This window comes from Vanessa cardui, chromosome 3 (genome assembly GCF_905220365.1).
Source record: "Vanessa cardui chromosome 3, ilVanCard2.1, whole genome shotgun sequence".
Classification (NCBI taxonomy): Eukaryota; Metazoa; Arthropoda; class Insecta; order Lepidoptera; family Nymphalidae; genus Vanessa; species Vanessa cardui.
The window spans coordinates 9,187,576-9,214,081 of NC_061125.1; the positions used below are offsets into that span (position 1 = coordinate 9,187,576).

Here is a 26,506-nt window from a genome sequence, read left to right on the forward strand (position 1 = left end):
CTCTATACCTGATAAAACCTGGTTAAAAATTTAAACTTCCATATTTATTTATTTATTCTTCATTGCACCCAATTCTAAAACTAAAAATATCATTTTCGTTACATATTAGTTGCACGAGGTGCAACAGGCGACATATTATGCATAAATATAGAAAGTATTTTTTTAAGTATATTAAATTGTAAATGTATTAAAAAATTACAATATGTGGCACCTTGCAGTTTATACTGGAAGATAAAATAACACTAAATATTCTCGATTGAAGTATTACAAGAGATAATCATAGTTGGCATTATAATACAAAAGGAAAGTATTTAAGATACAGTTTAAGTATAGTTAAATATATAAACTAGTAATGATATATTTCTTTGCATTTGCTATTAAATAAGTATTATATTATCAAGTTCATTTTATACTAAAAATACCATACCGAAATTAAAAAAAAACTTACTCGGTTGTGCTTAACGCTGAGAATACTAATTTTTTACAAAATTTAATGAATAAATTACAAACTTGAGCGCCGAGCAACGCAGGGTATTTACAAACGCAGTCATTTATTTTTTTTTAATAAAATTTGTATGAAATCCTAGTAGTTAACTAAAGTTCGATTACTTTTTAATGAAATAAAAAAGACTTCCAAATTCTATTGCTATGTTACGCACTATAAATATCTCTTAGTTAATAAAACAAGGTGCGGTCACAATATACATTTAAAAATGAAAGTGAACCACGATAGCAAAGTTTGGATGAGAGACGAGAGAGATGTTGTAGAGAGGTCATAATTTGTATTGTATATCAAGATCTCGAGAGTTTTCATTTTATTTTATAAATTCAGCATGAATAGCATATATTATTCATGATATATATCACGTCAAATCAATATTAAAATTGCATATTTATTTTGAAATACAATAAAGTAAATTCGATATTGAAAAATAAATTATGAAATTTGATTAATATTAAAATAAATTATGTAGAAATATCCTTAAATATTATCATTTTGAGTCATAAAAGCGCATAATTTATTAAACACTAGCCGCCATTACCGTGACGTCAGATAGGCAAAAACTGTTATTCCAATATAATCTGGCACGAATAAAAATTTCTTTTTGAAGTTTTAGTGTTAGTATTTGTACATTACACTCAAACGATGGTGATTTTAATTTTTTATTTTTTCCAAAAAATAATTAATGTTTTTAACATTCAATGAATGCGAGTCTTACATACACAACGGTTTTATCAATAAGGTCACCAAAATGACTAACAGCGTTTTTGCGGAAATAAAAAGACTTTAAATTAAATTTTAGAGTAAGAAAATGTGTTTATTTTGGCGAAACATGATTTTATGTAGCTTTTGAGTAGGAACATCAACATTTTGAATATATTTTTTTAAACATAGTAAAAACCCTATTTGTCTAACGTGTATTTGCATTTCTAGAACTTTTATAAAACCTCCAGTAATTCACACTAGTCTGACCGTAACAAGCGTGATTCCGAAGAACGTAGAAATCCATAAGGTTTCTCTTTCCTCTTAATTCTATTCATCATTTTTATTGATTCCGATTACGGTGGAATATATGTTACCAATAGACAAAACCGATAAGTAACTAAAACAATTATTAATTGTCTTCATAATTTATATATCTCTTTGGAATTCTCTTTGAAGTGTCAGAACTCAGACGTCAGTTGTCAGTAACATAAATAAATTTGTCATTGTCTTATTTTTTTTGATTACTGAAATTTTATCGGAACAAAGGGTTCTCTAAACCGGCATCTACATTTTTCTTAAATTATGGAAGGAATTCAGGTTATAACTCAAGACTTTATAAATGTACAAATAACGAAATCTGACAGCGACGATGCAGCTCCGGTGGAACGCAGATTTAAAAAGGGAATCACTATCCATGAATTTAAGGTTACTATGATTCATAAAAATTGTTTGCTCTCTTGATATAGAAATGTATTTTGGAATTGAAATATAAATTATTATGTAAGTACGATGAAAATTTAAATGATATCATATGGACAACAGAACGAAATAAATCATTTAAAATATTAGTCGATAATTTAGAAAAACATTCACTTAGTTTTAAAATAAATTCAATTTTTGGCTCACATTTAGATTAGAAAGCCACGAATTTCTGTTTCAAATGTTTACTGTTCGAAAGATTATATTTATTTAAGTATTTCCACAAAATATTAGGTTTCGGAAACACATAGTTTGATCGTAATTCATAATTAAAAATACAATAATTTACTAACTATTTTGACGTTTTTGTGGGTTACAAGGTTAGAAATCCACGAATTTCTGTTTCAAATGTTTACTGTTCGAAAGATTATATTTATTTAAGTATTTCCACAAAATATTAGGTTTCGGAATCACTTAGTTTGATCGAAATTAATAATTAAAAATACAATAATTTACTAACAATTTTGACGTTTTTATGGGTGACAATCGGTGACCGCCATTTTGTTTCATACTTAGTCAACCCCGACCCTGCATGATACTAGTATGCTCTACCCCTAGAGTGTATATAAAAGTCCGGAGGCGCGGAGGGAGAGCAGCCCCCGCCCGCCGTAACAGACTGCAGGCACCATGCGAGCCGAAGCGGCTGAGGCTGGTCGCCGCAGGCGACCAAAAAGCCGAAGCTGCGTAGGCGAGTATGAAGTGGCTGCAGACTGTTACGCAAGGGCGAAGGGGCTGCACTTCCCGCAGCGCTGGAGACGTTCGAAAGCCAGATTTCTAATTTTTTAAGTACTATAGTTCAAATGGCTCTATATTTTTCATACATTTTTAGGTTAGAAATCAAAGATTTAAAAAAAATCATGTCTCAAAAACTATGTGTTTCCGAGGGGGGGGAGTGGTACAGGGGGGTTCTCCACCATCCCCCCCTCCACCCCCAACCTCCCAAAATACGAATTTCGTGGCTTTCTAATCTAAATCCCTTCCCGACTACTAATATTATATCAACTTTGTTATCCATAAAATTTATTTTTATTAAATCACTATTTGTTTGTAGACTAAATTGGAGCTTTTAACTGGTGGCTCAGCTTCAACAATGAAACTTAAAGTTTTTGACAGCAAAAATAATTTTGTGTGTGACATAAACAATGATGATGCCTTGCTTGGTTCTTACCCCATTGATGATGGTATGCGGATACATGTCACAGATAATTTCACCTTGTTTAAAGATTTTGCAGATGCTGATAGTGCAGAAAGGTAATTACTAAAAATATTAGTATAGAAATTTTAAATACTGTTTATTTTTATATAGAATAATATAACATTTACTTGTTCTTTGTTTGATAGTTGGTGTAAAGTTATTATTGAGTGAGAGTGGTGCATTTTTCTCTTCTATAAATCCCAATTTTCCATTAAATTATGTAATATTCCTTCATGTATACAAATTACCAGTTACTAGAAAAAGAAATATTTGCAATCTTTCATATTTTGTAGATTCCGTTTGTCTGAAGAAGAATATGAAAAAAAAGGTGATACTCTACGTTCATTTCTCCAACGTAACAAACTTGGTAAATACAATGAAGAAGAAACAAACAAAATGAAAGAGCAACAGCAAAAGGAAGCAGAGGAAGAAGCTAAGTATGTAATATTTCTATTTTCTATGATGTGTGTAGATGGTTTATTTAGATAAATAAAAACTAATTACGTAAATAGTTAACATAACAAAATTTTTATACATAGATAGTTAAAATAACGAAATTTGTCATTTTTATTTAGAATATTGTGCACTGTGTAGGGAACATACAAATGTGTAGTTATTATTGAAAAAATGTACTTTTTTAAAAGATGCTTTGAATTGATGATATCAAATATATAATTAATAGGACAAGTAGGTTTTAAGCAATAGATATAACACTAAATGCAGGCAACCACTGAAGAAGCAGCATAAATATATTAAATAATATTCTTATAAAGCAATCTTTTAAATTATACCATATATATATGTTACCTGTGTTAAATTGTACCTATAACATATGTTGTTTATTATAGGTTAGCGGAAGCAGTTCTGGTGGGGGCGCGGTGCGAGGTTAGGGTGCCAGCACAGGGCACGCGTCGCGCCACCGTGCGTTACAACGGGCCGCTGGAAAATGCGCGTGGACTGTGGATTGGAGTGCAGTACGATGAGCCGCGCGGGAAGAACGATGGCTCGTGAGTACAATATAATATGTTATGCTGTCTGTTGTAGTTCTGTATTGTTTCACTATTTGACTGGTTTTTAAAATCCATTTTATATTATGTAGTAGAAGTTAAGGAACCCAGTAGAAGTTATATACACGTTTATTAACATAAGAATTAACAACATTAAATGCTTAAATATATATATACAAATATGAACTAAAACTAGTAGAAGTTGATATTATTTTTGCTAGTACATATTTACCGAAAAATATTATATTAAAAATTCCATATTTAAATAGCCCGCAAAAAGAAATTTGGACAATATGGCGCTGCAATGGGGTCAATGACGTCACTTTCTTGTATTTTAATCTGTTGTACATATAGTAGAAAAGCAAGGTTAACAAGAAAGTGACTTCATCATAAGCCCGGGCAATCAGGAGTGTTTTGTGTCATGTGAAAAACATTTGAAAAAATGTATTTTTATTTATAGATTTTTGAATAAATTAAGTATTACTTTCAACTTTCGTTACTAAATAACCATTTTTAAACTCATGATATATACACTGATTACAATAATTCACAATTTATTTTTCGCATTGTCAAATAGCCTATTGGGACTAGATAGTACCCATCTTTGTGTGTTGTTAGTGAAATTTCCTAAAACATATATTACTAGTTTTCGCCCGCCGCTTTGCTCGTGTTTCATGAGTTTGTTTGTCATGTATTAGGCAAAAAGTAGCCTATGGTCTTTCTCGGAGATTAAATACCAAATTTCATCAAATTTGGTTTAGCAGTTTGGTAGTGAAAGAGCGACCGACAAACGGACAGAGTTGCTTTTTTAACACATTTATAATATTAGTATAAATTGGAATCGGTTTTTTTTCAAAAGTTTATATTTTCAGGGTCAATGGCAAAAGGTATTTCACATGCCCACCTAAGTATGGAGGTTTCGTCAAACCAATGTATGTCACTGTGGGAGATTTTCCAGTGGAGGAGTTTGATTTGGAAGATGAGATATGAACACATCAAGCACAAAAAAAGAGAATAATGGTCAAAATTATTCATCAGTGGCATACTAACGTTTTTAAACAAGCTGGAGTATTCACATAATTGCTTTTTGCATTTAGTATCATATTTTTGATTACATATAACATTATATATGGCTAATATTACATAATTCATATTTAGAAGTACAATATCACAATAAATCTTAGGTGAATACAATTGGTCTAGATTGCCACTGATAAAATGCAATTATTTTTATATTATACTTATGTAGGTGCTTAAACATAATCATAGATTTAGTAAATGTATAACTATTGTCTAATTTATACTTTTTTACTGTTTGCCTGTGAGTTCATTTTAAGAACTTTCCTTTTTACTTTGCAAAATCATGTTTTCAAAAAAAAAAATTATTTACTAAAATTAAAATTTGTATTGTTAATTTTAATTGATTGTAATGCTATAACATGTCTCGTAAACTTATATGTATTAACATTCCACAGAATTATAACGCGATTCTAAAAGACTTGATCTACTAAAATTAAATTGTTGAGTTGCATTAAATTTAGTTACACTGTAATTTCAAATAAATGAGAAAAATGACAAATTTCCAATCTTTTATTTAATAACGGGTAGGTATATGTTTATTGTTATCTTACCTACTTACCAATTAGAAGAATATTTTCATTTTAAAGAAAATAATCTTTATTTAAAAAAATATAAAAAGCCTATGAGTCGTCATATAAGTGTTAAATGAAGCTATGTCTGATTCGAAAAACAGATTTTATTGAGAAGCCGGTTCTTCTCAAGCAAGGACACTCGGTAAGATTAATAAAACTATGTTGCGTAAATTTAAAGTTAAGTATATGTCAGGCTGTAAAAATACTGAAATCAAAATCATTCATTAGCGTTTGCATCAGTAGTTTAGGACCGGCTTATTTATTATTTGAATGTAGTGTACCGTTCGAGCAAGATTTATTTTCTTATCCGTAGCCCGTAACGTATAGTATGAAGTCGGACATTCTTATAACTACTTACCTGTTTTAAGATACAAGCAATGCTCTAAGGTTCCACAGACTAAAAATAAGGATTGTACGTGCTGGTGTTTGGAATATTTACCAATGTGTACCCATGGTCACTCTTGATTCATGCGAGTCTTAGCGTTAAATTACATGCCCAAATCGATTTCTGAGATGACATTATAATAATATATGTAAAGATAGATTTAAAATATATTCAAATAATAACAAAATATCAATGTCAAAAATATTCATTTAATCAGTCTAGAATTTTCGTCGCTTCAATATCTCTGGTCGCCAGTTGATGGGATGTGTCTCCTCGGAAGCTGTGTCGTCCTCGCGATAGATCTTGATGGTTTTGTCAGCCTCCGCCGTGATGAGTCTGGAGCCGGAATGGTCGAACGTCATCGCAAAGATGCCCGCCTCGCTGTCCATGGAACCAGGCTGTACTGCAGACTGTAACAAATACATTTTTTAATCAACTAATCTTAATCTTCAGTAATAATAAGTGAAACTTAAGCAGGGGTGTCAATTTGAGTGACACTCGCAAAAAATATATAATTTGAATTAAATGTTGATGTACATACAATAATAATATTTGAGGGAACATTGACATCATTTATTACTTGAATAAGTGTTTTAGTTATTAATCCTCAATTAATTCTTTCAATAATCGGTCGTTTTTGCCATTTAGGCTTGTCACAACTCAACTCTGAGTTTCTAACATATTTAAATCTCATTTGTCCCGGTAAAATTTAATTGTTCCTTATTTTAAAATATTGTAACGTAATTGTGGCGCACGTTACATGTTTCATCCATTTTTAAATAATTTCGTCAAAAAAAATATTAAATTTCTAACATAGGTTATCGGATGTCATCTGTCATTTGACTTTGACAACCATTTCTAAGGCTATGTTTATGCATAATTTAAAAATACCGCTAAATTTGACATTTAAAATAAAAATGCACTTTTTATGCATTATGCGTTCCTGACCTAATTGTGATTTATTATCTTTATATTATCTTTGAGATGATCTTTGACATTTGTCTAAGACCTCACTTTCCTTCCGCCTTTTAAGTCGAAATGTGACGCTAAATTATTTTCAAAGTTTTTGTAACTTTTATTTGGTTTAAATTATTGAATATTGTTGAAGATTGAATTTTAAGGCACGATATGTCTTAATTTCAAGAATTGGAATTAAATCCGTGTCGGATTACAAAAATAAATTTGGATATTTGTCGCCTCGTGGTAAGTCGAAAAACTTTCTTCGAAATTTGAATTTATTTCAATTGTTCGGTTTAGTAACAACAATTGTGGTTCTTTACAGGGAATCTTTAGAATATTTCCCATGATGCATTTTGTTATTTTTGGAAAATAACCGGGATTGACCGGGTAAGTTGGTTGGATTATTAAAGTGCAACTATAGATTTTCGAAATTCGTGTTAGGTTCTAATTAGAATTGTTTCTCTTTTTGCAGTTATTTTCTACAATTATTTTCAACAGTTTAATTTTCAATAAGTAATTTTTACGATTATTCCTCGAATTATTTTCTTTGGCTGTATCTTCGAGTGGATTATTTTCAAGGCTTTTTGAAGAACTTTTGAACTTTATTTCTTTGGATATTTTGAAGTTTTGGAAAGAAGCTTTCCTGGAGATTAAATTTTAGAAACCGTCAAGGAAGTGAAAACTTTATAACATTTATTTAACTTCTGGATTTCGGTATGTAATTTTTACATATTTATTTTTACCGCAATTTTGGAACTTCGTGGGATTTAGTATACATTTTTATAACTTTATGAAACATTGGCATTCAAACATTTTTTTTTAAGGATATTTATACATTATTGTAACGTTATTTAAACTTAATATTTGACTTGTGTGTAACTTTTATTACATAACTTAGTCTTAACTTTAAAATATTTCTTTGCTAACTTTAAAACATTTACAATTTTTATTTTTGAATTTAAATGGATGTAAACATCCAGGCGCCCGATTTTGTTACTGTTGTTACTTTAAGACTTTTTAATTGTTAAAATTGTTTTGATATTTTTTTTTTTTGAATAAATTAATTTATATCATGATTTGCCTTTTTTGTAAATCTACTTGTAATGTTGAAGGGTTATTTAACTGACTTCCGGAGCACTTTCTTTCGAGGATTTGTTTAATTTAAAAACCTTGTCCAGCTCTACCGAATTTTTAGTTTGCCTCGAAGAAAATTAATATTTTTTTTAAATTTAAATTTATTTTTAGCCAATTATATATATATTACAATTGGCCCCCCCTTCAATTAAACATTACAATTGGCGCCCTCAGCCAGGGACCTGAATTACAATTAAAGCTCTTGTAAAGCATTTAATATGTACTGTGTATTTTCATATGTATAATTTTTGTTAAAATCATTTTGTACTAAATACTAATGTTAAGTATTTATGTAATTTGAATGCCAAGTTTATAACTTTTTTATGTTTTGAATTAAAGCTTTTCGTTCCATTGTCAATTCTAATCTAGGACATAACCATGACTGACAGAGATGAATTAACTCTTAAACCATCTATTGATGATAGTGGTGACAAAAATTTAACACCTAATATAATTAATGCGGAACATTCTCAGATGTTAGAGACGAATATTTCTCAGGCGAAGCCTTCTGCTTCTAATGATATATATAAGCGTTTTGACAAACTAGATTTTGATTATCAACTTGAGTACAATTTAAGAATTAGAAAACAGAAACAAACTGAAACTTTATCAGATTTTATTATTGAAATTGTAGATATGTCAAACAGACTAACTTATCCCTTATCTGAACATACTTTGTTAGAAATAATGAAACATAATATGCTGCCAAGCTACTCTATTCATTTAGTAGGTCGTTCATTAAATTCTATTGATGATTTAGTAAAACTTTCAAATCAGATTGATGAATTTCGCATATTAAATAATAAATCTAATTATAATAACTCAGATTTCAAGACTAAGCATATTAATTCAGTTCAAACATTAACTTGTTTAAAATGTAAAGAAATTGGACATACTTATAAAAACTGTAAAAAGATTCCAGGCACTATATGTTTTAAATGTGGTAAATTTAATGTTATCACTAAATTTTGCAATAATTGTACTCTTTTAAAAAACGAGTAAGATTTTGTCAGGCTCAGGTTCTTAATAAAGAATCAGTTGATCTGACAAATACTAAAATTTCTAGACCCAATGCTTCTGAAATTCGTGAAGACTTCTCTAATTGGTGTAATTATTTAAAACTATTTTTCTCAATGAATAAATTTGCTCCCATTTTGTTTACTAAAAATAGTGACACACGTCCATTTTTAAAATTTCATGTTTGTGGTAAATCATTTACAGGTTTATTAGACAGTGGTGCTAATAAAAGTGTACTAGGTTGTAATAGTCACTTGCAATTCCTCAATTTAGGATTCAAACTTAAGACTAGTAGTTACAGAGCTTGTACTGCTGATGGTAGTTCACAAGACGTTTTAGGTACTATAGATATTCCAATTACTTGTGACAATGTAACTCGCATTGTAGAATTCATGGTAGTTCCTTCACTAAATCCAGAAATTATTCTGGGATTCGATTTTTGGCTCGCATTTAATTTAGCTCATGAATTATTTAAAAACATAACATTTGAAAATAAGAATTCAATAATTGTAAATTCTGTAACTTCTGTAGTTCAACTTTCTTCTTCTGAAAAAGAACAATTAAATAAAATTATAAAACTTTTTGAAGAAATTTCTTATGAAAAGAAAGGTTTAGGTTTAACACATTTAACTAAGCATAAAATTATAACTGTTGGTGAACCTATTAAACAACGTTATTGGCCTATTAGTCCTGCTAAACAAAAAGAACTTTATGATGAAGTTCAAGTTTTGCTTAGTGATGGTATTATTCAACCTTCTAAATCTCCCTGGTGTTCTCCAGTTTTAGCTGTCACAAAAAAAGATGGTGGTATAAGATTATGTTTAGATTCTAGAAAATTAAAGATGCATATCCTTTACCTTACACGTCGCGGATTTTGGATAATTTGCGTGGTGCTAAGTATATCACAGCAATCGATTTGTCTAAAGCTTTTTTGCAAATTCCTTTAGAAGAATCTTCCAGAGAGAAGACTGCTTTCGTAATTCCTGGAAAGGAACTATTCGAATTCGTTCGTATGCCCTTCGGTTTAACTAATGCTCCCGCTGAACTACAAAGATTAGTAGACAAACTTTTTGGTGTAGAATTTGATTCTAATGTATTTGTATATTTAGATGATTTAATAGCTATCTCTAGTGATTTTCAAACTCATTTAACTCTTTTAAGTAAAATTTATCATAAATTAAAAGATGCTGGTTTAACTATTAATTTGAAAAAATGTGAATTTTGTAAAGAACGTCTATGTTATTTAGGCTACGTTGTCGATAGCAATGGTTTACATACAGATCCTTCTAAGTTGTCTGTAATAGAAAATTTTCCTCGTCCTACAACTGTAAAACAAGTACGTAGTTTTCTTGGTATGTGTTCATATTATCGTAGATTCATAGAAAAATTTGCTGATATTGCTACTCCTTTAACTAATCTAACTCGCGGTAGTCGAAATAGTAAGCGTGCCAAATTAATACAGGAGCAGTTAATAATGCTTGTTTAAGTTTTATAAAAGAAGTTTCGCAATCTGTATTCAAATTAATGCTGTTGATATTCCATCAGAGATAACCCATCCTGATGAAGAAATTGAAGATCCTTGGTACAAAAATATATTTATAGGTTGTCAAAAATTTCCCCTAAGATATAAAAATTATAGAGTTGAAAACAAAGTTCTTTATAGATTTTGTAAACCCAAATTTCAATTGCAAAGTAATTTAGCATGGAAAATTGTTATTCCAAAAGAAAATGTAATAGATACTATTCGTAATAATCATGATTCATTAGATTCAAGTCACTTAGGTATTCATAAAACTTTAAATAAGTTAAAAATCCATCATTATTGGCCTAATATGTTTAAAAATGTAAAAGTAAAAATGTAAATGTAAAAATTGTGAAACTTGTAAAGCTTATAAGCACTCAAATGCTCCACCTTTTGGTATTATGACGAATCAAAAGATTGTTTCTCAACCTATGGTTATGCTATCCATTGATATAGTTGGTCCATTGCCAAAATCATATTCTGGACACAGATATATTTGCACAGTATTAGATGTATTTTCTAAGTATTGTTGGTTACATCCATTAAGTAATGCTACCACAAAATCCATATGTAGATTTTTAGAAAAGGATATTTTTCTTAAGTTTGGCTGTCCAAAAATCATAATTTGTGATAATGGTACTCAATTTACTTCTAAACATTTTGTAACATTTTTGAAAAGCTTTAATATAAATAAAATATTTTATAATACTTTATTTACACCTCAAAATAATCCAGTTGAATGTTATCATAAAACGTTAGAAACTTGCATAGCATGTTTTGTTCATGATGATCATAGAACTTGGTCAAAATTTTTATGTCATGTTCAATTAGCTTTGAATAGCATATTAATTTAGCTACTGAATTTACTCCCAATTTTCTTATGTTTGGTCGTGAAGTTATAATTGATGCTTCATTACATCGTTTCAGTAATTCATTTACAAATTTGAATGAAATCGAATTTGGTAATTGTCGAACTTATGCACAAAGTTTAGATTCCTTAAGTTCAATTTTTGATTTAGTAACCAAATCTTTATTTAAAGCTTATAAAAAGAATGCTTTATATTATAATAAAGGAAGGAAAGTCATTTCCTATGAGTCAGGTGATATAGTTTGGAGAAGAAATTTCATCTTGTCTAGTGCTTCTCAATATTTTTCGGCTAAACTTGCTCCTAAGTTTATCAAATCTCAAATAGTAGAGAAGATTTCTAATAATGTTTATATATTAAAAGATTTAGAGAAAGGTACTGTTGGTCGTTATCATATTAAAGATATTATTAAAATATAGTTTTGGATTAATTCTAAAATATTTTGTAGATTTATATTTGGATTTGGAATAACCATGGCTTTGTTAGAGAGGAATGAGCGAGAAGTATGATAGAGTTAGCCATGACTTGTGAGTAGGTTGAGTGATAGGATTCCAATTTGAATATTTTTTTCTACAAGTGTATTTTTGCTAAATTTAACTTAGGACATTTTGGATTCCATATAAAAGTAATTCCGAATATTTCTTTTGACTCATAAGATCTTATACATTTTTTTGTAATATTTTTTGAATATTGTTTTTACAATATTTTTGTGTTTATACTTTTGTATTATTTTGTTTGTGTGTTTTGTACATAACATTTTTGCTAGTTGTGTAGAACCTTATTGCATATTTTAGTAATAAGTTATTTTTGGTTGAAGTTTTGTAGAAGTAATCCTTTGGATTCGATTATTGACTATTACTTTAGTCCAGCTTGGTTTTGACTTTGTTTTGGATATTCCAATTTTGTGAATTTTCCAATAACACATTTTTGAAACAATTGTTGGTTATTTTGTTCTGTGCTCGGAAAGCTGGTGGAGTTGAGCCGGTCACAGACACCCATTTTTTAGAAGTTTTGTTTAACTGTGTTCGAAAAGCTGATGGTGTAGAGTCGGTCACAGTTAGAACTATTTTTTGTATGCTCTCGTGTTCGGAAAGTCGTATTGAGTTGCGTCGGCCACGTTAGTCATATCTTTTGTTTTTATTTGAAACCATTTTGAGGTTGGTGTTCTTGGTATGCCAATTAGTGTATGTTCCGTAGACCCAACATTTTATTAAAAAAAAATATATATTTTCCATCTTTCGAGTAAGGTAATACTTTATAATTTCCTACTCTAAATGAAACAAGTTTTATTAGACAGCTCATTGCTTTCGAGTGAGGCTATATTGAGTCCTCATCTCCAAGGTTAAGGTGTTTGATAATTACTTTTACTTATCACATTTTCTGAATAGAGTTAAATTAGACAACTTTTTGCTTTCGAGTGAGACTATATTAGAGTTCTCATCTCTAGGGTAGTGTTTAACTATTACTTTTGTTTCGAATTTTTTAGAAATGTTATGGTTTGTTGTTTTCCATATTTTTCTAACTTTTGTAGAGTTACTATTTGTTATGTCACTCTAATATTTTGATAGATAGAGTCGGTCTCTACCTCTTTTGTAGAGTCGAATAAAAGAGTCTCTCAGGTTGAGCTCCTCTTTTATTTTTTGGTTGGGGGGTAATGTAACGTAATTGTGGCGCACGTTACATGTTTCATCCATTTTTAAATAATTTCGTCAAAAAAAATATTAAATTTCTAACATAGGTTATCGGATGTCATCTGTCATTTGACTTTGACAACCATTTCTAATGCTATGTTTATGCATAATTTAAAAATACCGCTAAATTTGACATTTAAAATAAAAATGCACTTTTTATGCATTATGCGTTCCTGACCTAATTGTGATTTATTATCTTTATATTATCTTTGAGATGATCTTTGACATTTGTCTAAGACCTCACTTTCCTTCCGCCTTTTAAGTCGAAATGTGACGCTAAATTATTTTCAAAGTTTTTGTAACTTTTATCTGGTTTAAATTATTGAATATTGTTGAAGATTGAAGTTTTAAGGCACGATATGTCTTAATTTAAAGAATTGGAATTAAATCCATGTCGGATTACAAAAATAAATTTGGATATTTGTCGCCTCGTGGTAAGTCGAAAAACTTTCTTCGAAATTTGAATTTATTTCAATTGTTCGGTTTAGTAACAACGATTGTGGTTCTTTACAGGGAATCTTTAGAATATTTCCCATGATGCATTTTGTTATTTTTGGAAAATAACCGGGATTGACCGGGTAAGTTGGTTGGATTATTAAAGTGCAACTATAGATTTTCGAAATTCGTGTTAGGTTCTAATTAGAATTGTTTCTCTTTTTGCAGTTATTTTCTACAATTATTTTCAACAGTTTAATTTTCAATAAGTAATTTTTACGATTATTTTCGAAATTTATTTTCTACAACTGTATTTTCATGGATTATTCCTCGAATTATTTTCTTTGGCTGTATCTTCGAGTGGATTATTTTCAAGGCTTTTTGAAGAACTTTTGAACTTTATTTCTTTGGATATTTTGAAGTTTTGGAAAGAAGCTTTCCTGGAGATTAAATTTTAGAAACCGTCAAGGAAGTGAAAACTTTATAACATTTATTTAACTTCTGGATTTCGGTATGTAATTTTTACATATTTATTTTTACCGCAATTTTGGAACTTCGTGGGATTTAGTATACATTTTTATAACTTTATGAAACATTGGCATTCAAACATTTTTTTTTAAGGATATTTATACATTATTGTAACGTTATTTAAACTTAATATTTGACTTGTGTGTAACTTTTATTACATAACTTAGTCTAACTTTAAAATATTTCTTTGCTAACTTTAAAACATTTACAATTGGTAATTATTTAATTAAGATTAGTGAATTTAAATGGATGTAAACATCCAGGCGCCCGATTTTGTTACTCTTTAAATTTAAGATTTTACAATTGTTAAAATTATTTTTTTTATATTCTATTCTTGTGAATAAATTAATTTATAACATAGATTTGCCTTTTTTGTAAATCTACTTGTAATGTTGAAGGGTTATTTAACTGACTTCCGGAGCACTTTCTTTCGAGGATTTGTTTAATTTAAAAACCTTGTCCAGCTCTACCGAATTTTTAGTTTGCCTCGAAGAAAATTAATATTTTTTTTAAATTTAAATTTATTTTTAGCCAATTATATATATATTACAATTGGCCCCCCCCTTCAATTAAACATTACAATATGAATAATATAAATAAAATTTCTAACTACTCACTTGTAATCTCTGGAAATTGTATCCTGTCCTCCAATCCCAGCAGTACATGGTTCCGTTGTCCCCTCCACTAACCAGTACTCCTTCTGGATTGACCGCCATACAGTTTACTATTGCATTATGGCCTGACAAGTTCTGAATAAATTTCCCTTCTGGACATTTCCACTGCTTGATGTTGTCAGGAGACGCTGAAGCGAAGGTATAGAGAGATGGGTGGATGACGATGCTTCGAACGGACTTTTTATGATTGGTGAGCGTGCACATAGACTTGCCCGCTGCTAAATCCCAGAGCCGGATCGTGGAGTCATGGGAACCAGTAATTATCTAAAAATATAAATAAATCAGATTGTAAAAAAAATTGTACTTGAATTTTGTTTGTGCAATAACTGGAATTGAAGTAAATAATTTTTTGCAATCATTTATCACATTAGTGGCAACTTAAAGTAATTCCACCAGCTTGTAACCAATTGGTGTCAGAGTATAAGTTATTCAACAAGTTTTTTAAATGTTCAAAAAGAGTAACTACTGAGTTTCTTGCCGGTTCTTCTCGGTAGAATCTACTTTCCGAACCGGTGGTAGCTTCACTTAATTGTTAAATGATGATTCAAAAGTGCTTGTAAAAGCCCACTTTAATAAAGTATATTTTGATTTGATTTGATTTGAGTCGAGATGGCTCAGTGGTTAGAACGCGTGCATCTTAACCGATGATTGCGGGTTCAATTCCAGGCAAGCACCGCTGATTCATATGCTTAATTTGTCTTTATAATTCATCTCGTGCTCAGCGGTGAAGCAAAACATCGTGAGGAAACCTGCATGCGACAAATTTCATAGAAATTCTGCCACATGTGTATTCCACCAACCCGCATTGGAACAGCGTGGTGGAATATGTTCCAAACCTTCTCCTCAAAGGGAGTGGAAGCCTTTAGCCCAGCAGTGGGAATTTATAGGCTGTTGTTGTTGTTGATTTGATTCAACTTGGGATGTGAGGTACGGAGACGTTAATATAAGTCTGGGTCACCTGCGGCTCGGCCGACTGGCACGCCAGCGAGGCGACGGTGTCGGTGTGTCCGGCCAGCGTGTGCACGTTGGCCTTGCTGCGCAGGTCCCACACGCGCGCCGTGGCGTCGCGGCCCGCCGTCACCAGCACGTCGATGGTGGGGTGCAGCGCGAGCGTGTACACCGCCGACAGGTGCCCGTGGTAGTGCCGGATCACCTGTCACATTATGTCACCTGTCACATTATGACATTCATTCAAAATATCTTAACTCATAGATATCATTATGTTAGGAGAGGTTGGGTATTGTTTACTACACGTGCGCGATCTCATTAGATTTTTTTACTAATATCGCTTAGTTTCACTAATATTTGTATTGTCCTGTGTTGTTCCGTGTGTGTTACTTGTTGTGAGGTAAGTTTATCTTCAATTAGTTAGTAGTTGGTGATGGAATCTGAGGAGCCCCCGGATGGAGGCGGAGGTGACTCCATATGTCATGATGTAGAGATGGTTACTGAGGCTATAATTAGAGAAGACAGTAAAAAAGTCTTGAAGGCTACCAAACGCCCTCAAACCGCGGAAGAGAATAATATTATTATGAACAAAAAAGTTGCTTCCTGTCCTCCTAGCGCTTACATCCAGCACACCTTTACACTCCCCGAGTTTAGTGGCACTAAACTCAAGTATACCGACTCCGATCAAGGGCCTTTCATTGTCCATGTCTCTCGAGTGGAACCCGAGCCATCAGCTGGCTATAACATTAACCTGCTTAAATTTGCCCAAACTATTTACAAAAACAATGTCTCTGGTGTCCTCAAGGGAGGAATTAAATCAGCAGGACGCAACCGTGTTGTTGTTGAATTTCAGAATGCTTCCTCTGCCAATAATTTTATTGAGAATCCACTGTTTCAAGAGCTTAAATATAATATAATTATCCCAGCTTTCCATATTACCCGAATGGGTATTGTGAAGCAAATCCCCGTCGACTGGTCTATGGAGGAGTTCTTGAATTGTGTTGAATGCTACACCCCCGGTTGCCGGGCTATAAAAGCTAGAAGGCTAAATCGCAAATCTATTACTGATGGTAAAGCTGAGTGGCTACCAACTCAAACAGTTGTTGTTACATTTTTAGGTCAAACTCTGCCTGAGAGAATCTATTGCTGTTACACATCCCTTCCAGTAACCCTGTACTCCCTTCCCACTATCCAGTGCAATAATTGCTGCCGCTTTGGACATACCCAAGATAAATGCAGGTCCAAACCAAGGTGCTTTATCTGTGCTCAAGCTCATCCAGGACGTTCGTGTCAAATACCCCATAGTCAGGCTACATGTCTGTCCTGCTCCGGTTCACATATGGCTACTGACCCCAATTGTCCTGAACATATGAGACAAAAGCAAATAAAAATTGTAATGTCAGAGGAAAATATCCCATACCTTGAAGCCTCTCTCCGTTTTCGCCCTACCCGCCGCTCTTTTGCTGACTGCACACGCTCTTCTCCCAGCTCTTTGTCCACTCCCCCTCGCCCTACTATGAGCCCTCTCACTCCAATCTATGAAATCTCCAGCCCTTTACTCCCTCCTATTTCGTCCAAACGGACAACTTTATCTGTCAAGCAACAACCTCGTCCTCCCCTTACTAAGGGATTTGACAAAGACGCTCAATTTGCCCTTGTTTCTTCTCAAAAATCTTCCCAACCTAATGGCTGTGTTCTTACAACTTCAGATAATCATTCTAGACAAAATCCTGAATTATCCGACATCATCCAACTTTTGCTTTCTTTAATTGATATTATTACCCAGTATAATATCAGTTTACCGTACACTGTCACTGAAAAACTTAATCGGTTCACACCTAGTTCTTTTAATAAAAATGGTAACAATTCTTCAATGGAATTGCAAGAGCATTAGGCATAAAAAACATGAAATTATCTCTCTAATTAACTCTTATCATCCTCATATTTTGGCCATCTCAGAGACATGGTTAAAGCCGGGTTCGCGTTTTCGGGTTCCTGGATATTCATGTCTCCGCGATGATCATGTTAGTGGATGAGATGGAAGTGCCATTCTTCTTAAGCATTCCCTTACCTACTCCTTGATTCCTCTTCCTCACCACTCTCCCTCTTTTAATATTGTAGCCGTCAGGGCTATAAATACAACTGTCGTGTCAATTTATATTCCTAATCCTAATTCTGCCATTATTTCCGAATTAACCTCTATCCTCTTAACTCTTCCCACCCCTTTAGTTGTTTTAGGTGACTTCAACTGTCATCATACTATGTGGGGTTCCCTTCAGTGTGAGTACCCTTCTGCTCATCTCATTGATTTGTTTGATAATAATAACCTTTGTTTATTAAATGATAGCTCGCCTACTAGAAGAACTTCTCCATCTCAGAATCCCAGTTATGTTGACTTGTCCTTAACATCCCCTAATCTGGCCTCTCAGTGTAACTGGAAGGTATTATCCTGCTCATATGGTAGTGACCATCTCCCCATTCTTATTTCCTTATCTATATTTGTTCGTGGTCAGTCTACCCGCGACCACGAACACTGCAAAGTGCTCGAAACGTCGGGATGTTTAAAAAGAATTAATATACGCGATTCATCCGTTATAATTAGTTTTATTTAAAAGTTCAAGACTAATTTTACTCAGTATTTATAACAAAATTTACGAAACTGGGTTGGTCCCTGAATCATGGAAACATCAAATCATCATTCCTATTCTTAAATCCCATAAAGATCCTAAAGACCCCTCCTCCTATCGCCCTATTGCCTTATCGTCAGTTCTAGCCAAAATTATGGAACATTTAATAAAAAATAGACTGGAATGGATTCTCGAAAGTAGGAATATCTTGCCAAAATCGCAGTTTGGGTTTAGAAAAGGTGTAGGCACGATGGACAGCCTGAGCGTATTCTCTTCGGAAATTCGCCTGGCCCTCTCAAGGGAACACCATCTTGTTGGTGTCTTTCTTGACGTCACTTCAGCTTATGATAACGTTCTCCTCCCGCTACTCAGGCACAAAATGCTTTAGCTGAGTCTTCCCGCGGGGATGATTAATATCATATGCAACCTTTTCATGCAACGGTATATCTCTGTTCGAGTGCAAGGTACTATGTATCCCCCAAGAACAGTATGGAAGGGGTTACCACAGGGCTCGGTTTTAAGTCCCATTCTTTATAATTTATATATCTCTGATCTCGACTCTTCTTGTTCATCTGATTGTAACATATTACAATACGCAGACGATATAGCTCTTTATTATGCCTCAAAGTCTATGGATGATTGCTCAATTCGCCTTAATGCTGCCATAGAAAATCTTTATATCTGGCTAGCAGATCACGGCTTATCTCTATCTGGTCCTAAAAGCTCGGTAGTGGTGTTTTCCAGAAGAAGATTGATACCGGATATTGATATTGTTCTGGAAAATGAGACCATTCCAGTAAAAAATAAAGTAAAATTTTTGGGTGTGTATTTTGACTCCCGTATGAATGGCACGGTCCACCTTAATTACATTAAGGAAAAATGTGAGCTTGGGGTAAATGTTTTAAGGTCTCTATCAGGTGTGTGGTGGGGTGCTCACCCCTACACTCAAAAACTCCTTTATAACGCCATTGTTCGGAGTCATTTTGATTACGGTTCATTTTTGCTTGAACCGTGTAATAAATCTGCTTTAGCCGATTGGGACAAAATTCAAGCTAAGTGTCTCCGCATCATTTGTGGTGCTATGAAGTCTTCGCCCACCAAAGCTCTCCAAGTAGAATGTCTGGATCCTCCCTTATTTCTTCGTAGACAATATCTTTGTGATAGATTTCTCTACAAAGCTTTTCAAAATTCTTGCCACCCATTACTTACTTCTCTTCGTCACCTTTCAAACTATGTTTCATCTTCTTCTTACTGGGCTCATAAAGAAGTTCCTTGTCTTTTTAAAAGTTATGAAAAATTTATTGCAACATCTCCTCTTTTTCAATTTCCTGGTAATCCTTTGTTTGCTGTCCCTTTTGATGCACTTGCTTTTAGGCCCAATGTAATTACATGTTTTGGTATTAACAAAGAAGATCCTGGAGCCAACTTTCGGTTTAAAGAACTCTTAAACGAACAGTTTCCCGGGTGGCGAACTATGTTTACAGACGCCTCCAAACTATCTACAGATGCCCCTGTGGGTTCAGCTGTATGGGTTCCTGACATGAAGCTGACTCTTAGTTTTAAATGCTCACCCAGGATATCTGTTTTTTCTGTAGAAACAATAGCTATTTATGAAGCTGTATCCCTGATAGAATCACACAACCTTAATAAAACCATAATTTTTACAGATAGTCGCAGTTGTTTAGAGGATATTTTAAAATTTCCGTTACGTTCTAGAAATGTTCACCCTATTAACCTCAAAACTGGGGAACTTCTTTTTAAGTGTCACTCTGCTGGAATTGAGGTAGCCCTTGCGTGGATTCCTGGCCACTCCGGGATTTCTGGCAATGAACAGGCTGACATATGTGCTAAGTGGTCTATTCGTAATGGTACGGAGACTTATGCTAATTGCTTTGCCCAAGATTTACGTTCTCTCGCTAAAATTGATTTGAATAAGCAGTGGAGTGAGGTATGGAACTGTTCCCGTCATGTTAAAGGTAAATTCTATGGCAGTTTGCAACCTGATATTCCATTAAAACCCTGGTTCTTTAAGTTTCGTCAATGCTCTAAATTTTCTACTTCTACAATAATTCGGTTGCGTCTTGGTCATAACTGCAGCCCCCATTTTTTATCAAAGATCAGGGTTCGGGACCACTCCTTATGTGAATGTGGCCTTGATGAGGCTACTGTTGAACATATTTTCTTTGATTGCACCAGATTTCCTATTTCATTGTATGATCTTCTTCCTCCTACTTTTCCTCGCCCTTTCAACATGTCCTGCATTTTGTCATCTTCAGAAATTTCTATTATAACTATTTTATTTAAGTATATTGAAAGATATAATATCAAACTCTGAGTTAGTTTAAGTATATATTATTAATATAATAAGTATATCTATGTAGGTAGTTTTATTATTTTGTATCTTAGTGGGTGTTGGTGTATTATATTGTGATGTCCTATTTGTTTTAGATCGTGCTACTGGTCATTGGGCAGAACGAGAAAGAGCTGTATTAAGCAATCACGTGTATTTTTCAACCCTGACACTGGCAGAATTGTCAACCTATTGACAGAGGCCATAAATATAAAAAATTGAATTGAATTGAAAATCTCTTAACTTATAGATATCATTAACTATTATGATTATTATTTCTATCAAATTAAGGAAGGAATAGATAAACAAACCCTATATAGATTAAGTTATGCTAAGTAATAGGCGATTTGGTTAAGTAACCCAGTAAAAGTAGATTTTTTTTATTCTAATACATATTTGCCGAAAAATATCATATTAAAAATTCCATATTTAAATAGCGCGCAAAAACGCTACTTGGACAATATGGCGCTGCAATGGGGTCGGTGACGTCACTTTGCTGTATTTTAATCTGTAGTACTTATAGTAGAAAAGCAAGGTTTATAAGAGAGTGACTTCATCATAAGCCCGACCAATCAGGAGCGTTTTGTGTCACGTGACAAGCATTTTTATTTATTGATTTTTGAATAAATTAAGTATTATTTTCAAGTTTCGTTAGTAAATAACCATTTTTAAACTCATAATCTACAGTGATTACAATAATTCACAATTTATTTTTTGCATTGTCAAATAGCCTATTTGCTAACGGCTCAGTAATATTTGCATAACTAAGTTTTTGACTAGTATATGTTTATATAACTACTACTTAGCTGACCTCTTAGATTTGATTATATCTAATTTGACCATAAACTTGTAACAAATCAAAATCAAAACTAAGTACTATTTTATTTATTTAATTACCTTATTATATTCAAGATCCCAGCACTTTACTTGTCTATCTTCACCGCAACTGAATAAATATGGATGTCTAGAAGATACTTCCAGGCCTGCAAGAAATATTAAGTATAGTCATTACTAAGTTATTTATAAATAAACATTTTATTTAAGTGAGGCAGAAGATATAATTAAAATTCCTACAATATGTTTTTTCTTACAAAAAAAGACAGAAAAACAGATATTTTGTTTATTCTCTGTCAAATATTGTATATTATGATAATAAATACATAAATATACCTCTTACTGTGCTCACATGTCCTGTGAGAGATACTTTTAATTTTCCAGTTGCCAAGTCCCATATTTTTATAACTCTGTCGGCAGCACCTAAAAGAGAATGAATATAGAAATTAGATATTAAACATTTTTAATTTTATAGGAAGTTAGGAATTGAGATGTTACGTCTTTCTGGCTATAGTTACACTGGCTCATTCACCCATCAAACCGGCCCACAACACTACTAAGCATTGCTGCTTGGCAGTAGAATATGTGAGTACTGGGTTATTATCTCATGTAACCGAATAACCAAATGAAAATAGTAAGTTAGTACTGGAAAAAGAAATACCTGTAGCAAACCACTCATTGCCAGGCTCAACTGCAACACAGCGCACCCATCCTAGATGTCCAGATATAACTCTGAAAAGTTTCCAAGGTGCATGCCATTTGGGTCGTGGCATTGTGGGTGCTTTCCGTGGAGCTGAGATAATGGCAGTGGGCGTTGGGTTTGTAGGAGCACTGTACGGAAGCATAGCACCATCTGAACCTAAAGCTGCTGATTCTGCCATATCTATTTATCATACAAAAAAAAATAGAATTAATAACAGTTACAACTGGAAAATCAATTAAATAAAGACTGCCTTAGCTAGTAATTGGCAAATTGATGGCTAACCACAATCAGATTAAACAATAAATGTGATTTTTAAGTAATATTCTGTACTGGAATGCAAACATCAAAGTCTGTCATTGTTATAGATAAGCTAAATTATAATATTTTATAGTACATTGTAATATTAGCGTTGAATCAGCAATTGCACATATTTCAATCTACATACAATGATTTCCATGTTTTTATGCATTTTTAGTAGTTTCTACTTCACACAATAATTCTTACCAGTATCATGTGGAGTGTCTGGCCTATTCAATGCTTCCTGTTGCTTGATAGCTTGTGCTTTCTGTACCGCTGACATCACTTGTCCATAACTATCTCTTGCCTTTACAGATCTTAATATTTTCTCTCTATGAATATTTAATAATACATTTAGTATAATATTACTAATGTTTAAAAGCCTACATGTTTTAGTTGGCTGCATGATTATAGACTTCATGCATTATAATTTAATAGGTTTAAACCTAGACAAGCATTACCAAAATACACACTTGTCACTTAAATAGGTTTAAGTGGATGAATGAGTATACAACTACATATTTTATATTACACTCAGCGGCAGAAAATGTGGCCCAAGCTCTAAAATTGTTATAACATGCAATTTTGGTGTTGCGTATGAGAATTTTAAGTGGCAGCGTATCGTGGCGTTAGTTTTTGTTAATTTATGAGTTTCAAAGTTATAAAAAAAGGGTATTTGTTAAACGTAAGTGACACTTAACGTTATTAAGTGTAAAAACGCCCAAAACTCAGTTGAGTTAAAGTTCGATATTCAAACGGTCGTGCATTTAACCCTTATTGTTTTGTTTTTAATTTAATCTTTAGTCATTTTTCTTACTAAAAACTGAAAACTATGGCCTTAAGTTCAGCACAAATCGCTCAAGCTGTGTTACTTCGGAGTCAAGGTTTAACGCAGCGTGAAATCGCTGTATCTTTAAATGTACCACGTACAACTCTAAGATATGCCCTAAAAAGATACGATGAGACCGGCCTATACACGAGGAGACCAGGAAGTGGCAATATCAGATGTACATCAGCTCGAGATGACCGATTTATCATCCTCGCAATATTAAGAAATCGTTTCCTTACTGCGGGTGAAATAATGCTGCGTCTACAAACGACAAGAGGCGTCCGTGTAAGTGAGCGAACAATAAGAAGAAGAATGGAGGAACAAAACCTGCGTTCCCGAAGACCAGCACGAGGTCCAGAACTGCTCCGACATCATCGTATAGCTCGACTTCAATTCGCTCGCGAACACGCTAATTGGACTCATGAGTAGTGGGTTAAAGTTCTGTGGACCGATGAATGCAGAGTAGCCTTAAGGCATCCAGATGGTCGCGAACGTGTGTGGAGAAGGCGAGGAGAAAGGTTTTTACCCACCACTACCTGGCAAACAGTAAGTTTTCATGGTGGCTCTGTTATGGTCTGGGCAGGAATAAGTTCAGACGCACGTACGGAGTTAACAATAATCGAAGGTCGCTTAACAGCAGTGCGATACATCGAAGAGGTCCTCCAAGAACATGTTTTACCATACATGGAATTTATTGGAAGCCAGGAATTTCTTTTAATGCACGATAATGTGCGACCTCACACAGCATTTTGCGTGAATAGCTACCTATCGGAGGTAGGAATTTCAAAATTGGATTGGCCAGCACGAAGTCCGGATTTAAATCCAATAGAACATGTATGGGACATGCTTAAAAAACGCATCAGATCCAGCATCAACCCTCCAGAGTCTATCAGTGATTTAAAAAACCGCCTTGATAACCGCCTGGGAAGAAATACCCCAGGTTGACATAAAAAACATAATTAAATCTATGCCTGATAGCATGCAGGCAGTCATCAAGGCTAGAGGAGGCAATACCCGGTATTAATTTTAAGTCCCGTAAGTTTTTGTAATTTTTTTTTAAAACTTTCTTTTGTTTATTTTTTTCCAATTTTAGAGTTATTTGTTATTTTTAAGATAAAAAAATTAATTAATTGAGGTATTACTTTTTTTTAACTTAATATTCACTTTAATACCTTTAAATTTTATGTACAAAAAAAAATACCCCTATTTCGTGTTTAATTTTGGTGTTGAACTACATTATGTGTTTGGGCCACATTCTGTGCCGCTGAGTGTATTATGTTCACACCTTTAAATTGTGCTGCATCTTCTAGTACTTAGTTTTATATATAAACGTTAAATAGCTTTTTCAGTTGAGAATTACAAAATTATATATCAACATATAAAGAGTTGTTATGGGATATGTATTGAAATTTACGTATATGTTATTGTTAATATAAAGGTGATTTACTAAGTATTATATATGAAAGGCAGCATCGTAAGACACAATTCAATAATACTTACGCTTTTTCGTCAATAGGCGGCAACATACTTTGGTTAGAAAGAAACATATCATGCGATCTCTTTAGAGATCTAAATACAAGCGTATGCACTGAATGTTTTATAACTTCGTCAGCCATTTTGATGATTCTTTTATTTGCTTTATATCATAATATTCAAAGAAATTATGTTAAATTTATTTGTAAACTTCACTTTACTTAAAATATAAAAAGGTTAAAATGCACAAACGGCGTCAGTCTTTTTTTTTTTTTTTTTTTTTTTTTATATATGGCTTTTATTTGTGCCAAGAGAGCACAGATTATTTCGCCAATGTCACGTGCGATGGAGAAGACACGATGGAGATTGAACGGTGCGGTCGAGATTGCAGGCTTAAATTAATTTTAAGGGCACAATAGTAGTAGACTCTCTGTTAACCCATAACCTAAAACAATACAACTTAATTTTATTACGCTCAATATATTTACATAAAAATTTACAAAGTGGACTAAACACACACATTAACAAACATTCAACATTAATAGGGCGAGGAACTTTGGGAGGGAGAACGTCATATACGGGGTGGAGGAGATTGGGGCAAGAAAACAGTATATGGGATAAGGAACCTTCGTCAAGGCCACATTCACACAAAGAGTGATCTTTAACTCTAATTTTACAAAGATGAACGGGCGTACATGCATGTCCAAGGCGTAAACGGCAGATAGTTGTGGTGACCCAACGTTTAGCTTGCCTGTGATGAGAAAACCAAGGTCGCCTCGGAATAACTGGTTGTAGACTTGCGTAAAATCTACCTTTAGATTTTGATGAAACTTCCCAAACAGAGTTCCAGGATTTAACAAGATGAATTTTCGGTAGAGCACACAAGTCCTGTGTTGAGTTTTTAAAATGATCAAGAGAGCCAGTTGATATAGCAGATTTAGCAAATGAAGCTGCATCGTTGTCGGGAATACCAGAATGGCTTGGTATCCAGACAAGCGATAAATCTAGCCCTTTTTGATGACAAGAAAACAATGCTTCCCTGATCTTAAGGATGATGAAAAACTTTCGTTTACTACGAAACGGATTTTCCTTAATTGCCAACAGACAACTCAAAGAGTCTGTCAAAATTATCGTGTGTCTGAGGTCATGGGAGTGGACAAAAACGATGGCTTCTAAAATTGCAATCGCTTCACCGGTAAAGATGGATGATTCAGGAGGGGATTTAAATTGAAGGACAATTTTGAATTTGGGGATCCAACAGGCTGAGCCGACGCAGCTTTCAGGGGATAGTTTAGAGGCATCAGTAAATATAAGTAAATGATTTGACCAATTTTGATGAAGAAATCTTTGAAATTTTGAGTTTGTATCAGGGGCCCCTTTAATAAGACCAAGATCTGTAATGATTGACGGATT

At 33.1% G+C, this 26,506-nt stretch overlaps 2 protein-coding genes across 2 annotated transcripts; one reads left to right on the plus strand and one right to left on the minus strand.

Annotated features, from left to right (window-relative positions):
- The first annotated feature begins 1,678 nt into the window (after positions 1 to 1,678).
- Positions 1,679 to 5,749, plus strand: LOC124543776 (tubulin-folding cofactor B). The gene is made up of 5 exons (XM_047122075.1): positions 1,679 to 1,912; positions 3,018 to 3,217; positions 3,455 to 3,598; positions 4,010 to 4,168; positions 5,041 to 5,749. The coding sequence occupies exons 1-5, from the start codon at positions 1,790 to 1,792 to the stop codon at positions 5,156 to 5,158; spliced, it is 744 nt and encodes a 247-aa protein (XP_046978031.1). The 5' UTR covers positions 1,679 to 1,789; the 3' UTR covers positions 5,159 to 5,749.
- Positions 5,750 to 6,394: 645 nt separating this feature from the next.
- On the minus strand, positions 6,395 to 25,356 carry LOC124543956 (pleiotropic regulator 1). Its single transcript, XM_047122296.1, has 8 exons — positions 25,121 to 25,356; positions 22,999 to 23,123; positions 22,453 to 22,674; positions 22,128 to 22,214; positions 21,855 to 21,940; positions 15,991 to 16,185; positions 14,976 to 15,296; positions 6,395 to 6,615 (listed from the first exon to the last, which is right to left on the minus strand). The coding sequence occupies exons 1-8, from the start codon at positions 25,234 to 25,236 to the stop codon at positions 6,424 to 6,426; spliced, it is 1,344 nt and encodes a 447-aa protein (XP_046978252.1). The 5' UTR covers positions 25,237 to 25,356; the 3' UTR covers positions 6,395 to 6,423.
- Positions 25,357 to 26,506: the final 1,150 nt, after the last annotated feature.